General features: G+C 32.8%; 1 protein-coding gene, 1 long non-coding RNA gene and 1 pseudogene across 2 annotated transcripts; 1 reads left to right on the top strand and 2 right to left on the bottom strand.

Annotated features, from left to right (window-relative positions):
* Positions 1-279: 279 nt before the first annotated feature.
* Positions 280-1342, bottom strand: LOC124896816 (vegetative cell wall protein gp1-like). Its single transcript, XM_047408658.1, has 2 exons — positions 1321-1342; positions 280-773 (listed from the first exon to the last, which is right to left on the bottom strand). Exons 1-2 carry the CDS (start codon positions 1340-1342, stop codon positions 280-282), a joined length of 516 nt encoding a protein of 171 aa, XP_047264614.1.
* Positions 1343-1984: 642 nt separating this feature from the next.
* Positions 1985-5476, top strand: LOC107866150. The gene is made up of 5 exons (XR_001672785.2): positions 1985-2281; positions 2382-2422; positions 2666-2750; positions 2833-3051; positions 5196-5476. It is a non-coding gene; the product is annotated as an uncharacterized LOC107866150 (long non-coding RNA).
* LOC107866149 lies at positions 3299-4581 on the bottom strand (annotated as a pseudogene).
* Positions 5477-8834: the final 3358 nt, after the last annotated feature.

The raw sequence follows: 8834 nt of genomic DNA on the forward strand, positions 1-8834 counted from the left end.
TCCTCATCCCCCGCCCCCACCACGGCCCCCGCCCCAACCCCCTCGGACATGACCCTATCCACCCATTACTGCTCACAGCTACAACTAGACGAAAGTATAAGAGAATATAAAGATAATATAAAAATATAAAGGCATAAACGATGGTAATAGCAAAGCAGCAGCAAGTAATACAAGGCTCACACAAATTCAAAGAAATACTCCAGCAACCAAACTATACTCAATTACTAGTATAATACGAAGAATGAAAGAATGCAGAATGAAGAATGAAATAAGCGAAGGTTAGAAGTCACCAGATTTTGCTTGTAGACCAAGCCGGCAACCAAGCCCCGCGTCGACCTGCTGCCGGGGGATTTCGCTGCTGAGATGGATCTGCGGCTGCTGGCGACCGAGCGACGGTTGCGGCTGAAGACCGAGCTTCGGCTGTTGGACTGTTGTACCGGCGCCGGAGGAAGGGGAGGTGGGGGTGGGGTGGGGGGGTACAGCGGGGGAGGGGGGGAACCGGCGTTCGGCGACGGAGGTCGGTGTCGGTGACCGGCGATCGGGGCCGGGGGTCGGCGTCGGTGACCGGCGATCGGGTCGGCGCCGTAGGTCGGCGACGGCAATGGGGCCGGAGACCGGGGCGCGGGAGAGAGAGAGGGTAGGGAGAGAGAGAAAGCCGTTCGATCGGCGACGGTGGTCGACGCCGGGGACCGATGGTCTGGTCGGGTCGGCGCCGACAGTCGGCGACGGCGCCGAAGGCCGTGGACCTGGGCGAGGCGAGAGAGAGAGAGAGGCTAGTGAGAGAGAGAGAGCCGTTAGGCTAGTAAGAGAGAGAGAGCGTCTCGAAATTATAAATAATTAAATAAATATAATACTAAATATATAATCAGGTCCCTTAAATAAAAATTAAATAATTATTTAAATAAATTATTAAATATATATTTTCGACTACTGTAGTCGAAAATAAAAATAATTAAATAAATATATTAGTATATATATAATCGGACCCTTACACGAAAATTAAATAACTATTTAAATAAATAATTAAATATGTTTTTCTGACTACTGTAGTCGGAAATATAAATAATTAAATAAATATATTGCTTAATATATAATCAAACCCTTATACGAAAATTAAATAATTATTTAAATAAATTATTAAATATATATTTTCGAGCACTGTAGTCAAAAATATTAAATAATTAAATATAATAAAAATGTTCTGACTACAGTGGCAAAAATATATATTAAATAATTAAATATATATTTTCGACCACTGCAGTCGGAAATCTTATAAATAATTGATTTAAATTTATAATTTATTTATATTAAATATCTAACCGACTGAAGTAGTCAGAAACATTAAATTACTAAACATATTAATTTTCTACCCGATTTAAATATATGACTAAATATATAATAATACCCTTATACAAAAATTAAATAATTATTTAAATAAATTATTACCAATATATTTTTGACCACAGTAGTCGAAAAATAAATAATATAATAAATAAATTATTAAATATATATTTTCGACCACTGTAGTCGAAAATATAAATAATCAAATAAATAAACTATTAAATAATATCTTCGACCACTATAGTCGGAAATATAAATAATCAAATAAATAAATTATTAAATATATATTTCCGTCTATTATAGTCGAAAATATTAATAGCTAAATAAATATATACATAAATATATAATCATACCTTTATACAAAAAATTAATAATTAATTAAATATAATAAAAATATTTCTGACTATCATAATCAGAAATATTATAAATAATTAAATATATTAAATTTATTTCCGACGGAAGTAGTCACAAATCTATATTTAATTATTAAATTACTTTACTCTTATATGCGGCCCTTTATTTTCCTCTTCATGTCTCAACTCTCTCTCTCTTTATTTCGTTCTTTTCTCCATTTTTCATTTTCCTTCATTATTTTCCTTCTTTGTCATTTCTTTGTTTGATTCTTTGTATAAGTGAAGTTGTGCATACAGTAATTTACTTAATTTCTAGTTTTATGAATAAATTTTGGATTTTAACTTAAAGTTTAATATTTTAGTTTTGAAAAATTTTTTTAATTTCATTTCAGATTTAGATCTAAAAATTAAGTAATTAATCTCCTTTTTTGTCTTGTTAGATCCCTTTTGTGGATTCAAGATCTCGGTATCTTTTAATATTTTTGATAATTAATTTTTGAACCTCCAAATAATGGAGCCTCGTGTCGGTAATAAGTTTCGTCTTGGCCGAAAAATTGGTAGCCGTTCGTTTGGTGAGATCAGTGTCGGTATATTATGCAACTCCTAATTCTTCATTTCTTTGTGGTGTAATTTTTTTTAATATATAAAATAAAAAAGGGATTAATTTTGATTTTGTTATATGTTTAGGGACTAATGTTCAGACCAATGAAGAAGTTACAATTAAGCTGGTAAGTATTGATTTTATTTATTTATTTCTTTTAATTTATTTTTTCCAATTTTGAACTTTTAGGGTGTGTTTGATGGTATAATTCTGTATTTTGTTGTTTCTTGATTGTACTGTGCTGCCCTTTTTAAAGGATGTTTCCATGCAAGAAGTTTGGAATTTTACCGAAAACGAATGTGATTTTTTGCGTTCTATTACTCATCTTTTCTTGGAGCTTCATTACTCTTTGCGCGAATAACATGTGTAGTTCTGGGAGTCTGAAACTCACACTTGTGGTCTCCAGAAGGTCTAAAGAACATGTGGTTCATCAGTACTTAAAGATGGTGGTGCAGGTTTGCTACTTTAATCCTCTGCAAGAATTTGTTTAATCACTTTATGTATTTAGTTCGTGGTGTTTTTTGCAATTATCATCAGGTCCTTCCATAGCAAGTTCGGAGTTCCAAATTACTTTCATTTCAACAACTTGAACAAACCATGATATGTTACAGTATTTTCTTTGGCAAGGGCTGCATCTTATGCTGCAAATTTTGATGGTTTCTGTACTCCAATAGTTTTCTATGAGCAAAACTTTATCTTGTTATTCATAAGAAAGAAGACGGATCATATGTTAATGAAGTGGCAAAAGAGATTTGTGTAAGTACTCTATTGAGCAATTTTTATCGTTTTAACATTATGTTGAATCTAAAGTCTAGTAAAGCCGTGTGGGACTCTTTCGATTCACTAGCATTGTTGCCTTGTTATTCATCTCATTTTCTTGTTCAAAATAAAAACTCAAAGTCAAGTGAAGCCGTGTGAGGCTATTTCGATTCACTAGCATTGTTACCTTGTTTTTTTTTTGGCAATAAAATATGAAATATTACCATACCAAACCAAAGTTACACAAAGTTGAGAATCTGTACTCTTAACAATCTACTAGTGTTAAGGAGACAGATCTCATACAAAGGAAAAAACCAATCAAATCCCTATGCCTTAGCTAATAACTGACATCCTATGCATTAAGTATTGACAATTTCTTGCTTTCTTAGAATACTTCAGTAACTCTGTTCTCTCTCTTTACTCCTTTTGTATCTGTGCAACTGTGAAGTTCATATTTACAGTGAGTTGTTTAAAGTGCTTCCAATTCTGAGCTTGCCATGTATAATAGATTGCAGCTCCATACATAACTGTTACCAACTCTTTTTTAAACTGTCTCCAGTTTCTACGCTTGATCCATGCTAGAGTCTGTTGTACTGTCCCACTTGGTATCACTACACCAAGCCAATTGTTACCTTGTTATTTATCTCATTTTGTGAAATCCCTTGAGCATGTAATTATCAGAGAGAGATATAAGTGATACATACTTCTATTTTAACAATAACTTTATCATTACATGCTTAATATAAAAAATAAGTTACAAGTATAATCGAAAAGCCAACAAGCATAGAAAGCTAAGTTACCCAAGCATGGAAAACCACTATTTGATAGAATGATTGGATAAGCTCCAATAATGAGGGAAAACAGAGAAATCGTTTGAAATTATATACTTTCAAACACCCTTATAGCTGCTTCGTCTCCCAGTTCAACTTTGAAGCAACTCTTTCATGACAAGGAATATATTCCTCGAGTTTCTCGACAAGCTCTATTGCTGTTGGTACAGATATGATGATTTGGCGAGCATTGGGACTGATGAAGCCTTCCTCCACAGCTTTGTCAATAAATGACAATAATGAAATTGCAATATCCATCCACATTCAGCAATCCTATCAGCTTATCGTGGATGTCAAGCTGTGCCTAACTAATTACTTCAAGTAGCTCATCAAGTGTTTCATAACCACCTGGTAAAGCAATAAAAGCATCAGAGTGCCTAGACATTTCTGCTTTTCTTTGATACATATCTGCAACTACCTTCATTTCTCCTACTGTTTCACTAGTTAACTCTCTAGGCATGGGTGTCTTGGGAATAACTCCAATAACATGCCTACCACCATCATGAACTGCTTGTGAAACCAAACCCATTAGGCCTATGCTACCTCCTCCATAGATCAAATCAATGTTTCTTGAGACCAATTCTTTGCCTAGCTCAATAGCAGCATCTTGATAACTACTTTTCTTCCCTTGACTACTCCCACAAAACACATAAATTCTCTTGAATTTTGACACCATAACATCACTTTCTATTTCCATTTTCTTCAAGTTTTTCTACTTTTTTCTCTATAGTAACTCTGTGTCACTTAAAAATTGTGTGGAAAATGATTTGAAAGTGTAGGGTATTTATAGGAATCATTTTGGGTTTAAAAAATATTTTAATTGAAAAAAAAACTTTTTTTTAATAAAATTGTCCATTTACCCATTTTGGGCTCCCAACGTTCATATATCCGTTGGGCCCAATGGCTATAATTAAAAAAAAACACATGTGATCGCTTTTTAAGAAAATAAAAAAATAAAAAAACTACATGATATCTTTGATCCTACGTATAATGGAAACATGGCCAAAGTTGTTGAAGTACATCGCAGGTATTTCCATTTGATGAAGTTGTTTCTGTGCTAATGCTTAAGTGATATCCTTTTGTGTTATGTTACCATTTCCCTCGCTTGCTTTAGATTGTAAGTCATCACCCATTAGTAGTGCACATTACTTACACGATTTTCTTGTTAATTTACTGATTCCAGTACAACTTTAGCTAGATGGTGTTTTTTTATTGTTTTGCTAGTTTTTGGTACGAATGTATTCTTATCTCTTGAAGATTTAATCGTAGCTTTATGTATCATTAAGTTAAAAGTCTCACTATTCTTTACAGATATCTTGGCTACAAGAAGACCATCTTGTTGGACAGAAAGCTTCTAGTGGATATAATAGACCAAAAAAAATACTGCCACAGTTTTTGTGAATGATTTAGAGAAAATAGCTCTCAACACGGTGAGACAGTGAGAAAGCAGGATTTTGCTTCAATGCAGCTATTTTGAATTTCAGCGGGAGGTGCACTATGACTGGCTGAGAAGTCTCGAGAGCATGCTGGCAAGTACATTAAAAATGTTTTACATAAATTAATAATCGATTTCCTGTATAGAAGAAGCTTCTCCTGCCATTTAGATTGTAGTTATTGTTCTTATTTTTGCTTGTGATATTTAGATATTTAAACTATTTGATTTGAGGTTTGTTTTGGATGTTTGAAAGTGGTTGTATTTATAAATTTGTCGTATTTGATCCTATTATAAAAAATACATAAGTTATGTTGTTTATAATTTTAAAGCAGTGTAAGCTAATGCAAGATTTAATTATATAATTATTGGGTGAATATTTTTATTAATATATATTAATGTTCTGACTACAGTAGTCGGAATGAATATAATTATTAAATAATTATTTATTAAATTTTCGACTACAGTCGTCGAAATAAATATAATTATTAAATAATTATTTATTAAATTTTCGACTACAGTAGTCGGAATAATTATAATTACTAAATAATTATTTATTAAATTTTCTACTACAATAGTCGGAATAAATATAATTACTAAATAAATATTTATTAAATTTTCGACTAGAGTAGTCGGAATATTTATAATTATTAAATAAATATTTATTAAATTTCCAACTACGTTTCTGACCATAGTAGTCGGAAATTTTTGACTAAAGTAGTCGGAAATATTTTTTCGATAAGCTATATTTCAACTACCATGAAATAGTCGAAAAGTAGTCGGAACTACCTTATTTTCCGACCATATTTCGACTACATGAGCCGTCGGAAAAATGATATTTTCTAGTAGTGTTAATGCAAACGTGCACTTGATTGTGATGGTATCACAACTCACCTCCGAATAAGTCTACTTAAAAAGGTACATGTCATGGTAAACTTGGAGTTTACTAGTATAAAAGTTCATAAATTGATATGAACGATCATGATATCCCAAAGATGTGCATACTGATTATGTAACATATATTCTTCATTACTTTTAATGCTGCTTGTTCTCATAATAAGTGGGTTGGAGAACCCATAGTAGTCGGAAATTTTCGACTAAAGTAGTCGGAAATATTTTTCCGACAAGCTATAGTCCAACTACCATGAAATAGTCGAAAAGTAGTCGAAACTACCTTATTTTCCGACCACATTCCGACTACATGAGCCGTCGAAAAAATGATGTTTTCTAGTAGTGTTAATGCAAACGTGCACTTGATTGTGATGGTATCACAACTCACCTCCGAATAAGTCTACTTCTAAAGTAGTAAATCTGAAATTTATTCATGTAATAGTAAATCTGAAATTTACTAAAGAAAAAAGGTACATGTCATGGTAAACTTGGAGTTTACTAGTATAAAAGTTCATAAATTGATATGAACGATCGCGATATCCCAAAGATGTGCATACTGAGTATGTAACATATATTCTTCATTACTTTTAATGTTGCTTGTATAATAAGTGGGTTAGACCAACTAATATTGGTATTGGATTCCTTAAAATTTGAAAAGTATAAAAGGTGAATATGGGTCCATTCACCAGTCATGTGATCTATTAAGATGCATCAATATAAGATGATCACATGTGCGTTTATGGTCAACCTGTAGTTTGACATTCATAAAGTTGTTTTCTCAATAAAATTGAGTTAAGAGCATAACTTTCAGATTGTGCAATCAAGACAATTCATCTTGATGATCATGATTTAACATCGAATGCCTTCAATAAACAGTTAAACCATTAAGAACAAAAGCTTCATGTGTTGGTTTGAAATATTATATACAAAAGTACTTGTATGCATCAAACCAATAAATTATGATTAATTTCCCCTCAAAATTGGTTCTGAGTCAGAAACCGTACGTTGTGCATCTAATAATTTTGATATATGGTATATGATTAATGAATATACTATGATGCACAAAGATGGATTCCTCAAAGAAGATGGAGGATGTATATTAGTTTCCTAACATAAGGGGGAGATTATAAGCGGCTATGAATTATATCAGAAATTATCACTATATCCTCATTCAAAAGATAATTCAAGTCAAATGTCAAAAGCATCTCATATTAAGCTGCAAGTGCTCCTATTTTGTGTCTCTAAAGGATAAAGTCTATCCATGCGTGAAACATGGTAGACTAATCGGTTCCAAATAAAATAATCTTTGAAAAGGCTAAGGAGCAAATAATCATAATAAGAAGGCAATGTCTACGACATAACACTTCATAAAACCTTATGAGAGGTTCAGGTACCCGAAAATAATGAAGAGATGAGATATCAAAATATTATGTCAAAATGTGAACCGATACGAAATGATATATCATCATTCTCTTTGATACAATATTGTAAAAGATTAAGAGGATCTTAATTCTACGTTTATTTAAACGTGTTGACTTAGAAATATTTATCAAGTAACATGAAAGGATGTATTTTGGTAAGCGTAAAACTTATTTGATTTGCAGTCCAGACACTTGAAGATGTCACACTTGACATGTTGGATATTGTCACTTGACAATAATCTATATGAAAATCCCTAAAGGATTCAAAAATGTTTGAAGCATATAAGGTTTTCGGAAAACTTATTTATTATCCGTATAAGGGATAAATTGATGGTTTGAAAATCATTAAAATTCTTGGAGAGTTTCCAAAAGCAATAAGATTATTTGCTGAAATAAGAAAGATACCGAATTAGATTAGTTTTAAAGAACCATATCTTAGTGCAAGTGGTGCACTCATGTATCTTGCAAATACTAAAAGGCTGGATATAGCCTTTTCAGTTAATTTGTTAGCAAGGTATCTTTCTATTCCTACTAGGAGACATCAGAATGGGATAAAACACATGAGCTTATTTTATTCTAAAGATTGCAGTCGCGATCTTATTGGTCATGTTGATGTTGGGTACTTATCTGACTCGCATAAAACTTGGCCTCAAACGGGCTATGTGTCCATATGTGGTGGTACTGTCATATCTTGGAGATATACAAAACAGTTTATCGTAGCCACTTCATCGAATCATGCTGAGATAATAGTTATTCATGAAGCAAGCCGAGAATGTGTATGGTTGAGGTCCATGATACATCTCATTCGAGAAAAATGTGGTGTAAAATATGACAATCTACCCACAATTTTATACAAAGATAATGCAACATACATAACATATCCTAAGAGAGAATTCATAAAGGGAGATAGAACGAAGCACATTTTGTCAAAAATTTTCTACATACATGAGCTACAAAAGAATGGTGATATTAACGTGTAACAGATTCTTTCAAGTGGCAATGTGACTGATTTATTCACCAAATCTTCTCCAATTGTAACTTTCAAGAAGATGTTGCATAAGATTGGGATGCAAAGGTTCAAAGATGTTCTCATCAGGGGTAGTTGATATGCGTTGTACTCTTTTTTCCTTACGAGTCCCACTGGGTTTTTCTTGTAAGGTTTTTAATGAGGCAACCTATATGCGTATTGTTAGAGATGTGTACTCT

Source organism: Capsicum annuum, chromosome 3 (genome assembly GCF_002878395.1).
Source record: "Capsicum annuum cultivar UCD-10X-F1 chromosome 3, UCD10Xv1.1, whole genome shotgun sequence".
Taxonomy (NCBI): domain Eukaryota; kingdom Viridiplantae; phylum Streptophyta; class Magnoliopsida; order Solanales; family Solanaceae; genus Capsicum; species Capsicum annuum.

Bases quoted from the DNA above. Each gene is read 5' to 3' on its own strand.
- LOC124896816 (XM_047408658.1), bottom strand. From the start codon at position 1,342: ATGTTTCTGACTACTTCAGTCG. The intron at 774-1,320 runs GTTAGATATTTA...CTCTCTCACTAG, and splicing joins GTTTCTGACTACTTCAGTCG to CCTCTCTCTCTCTCTCGCCT.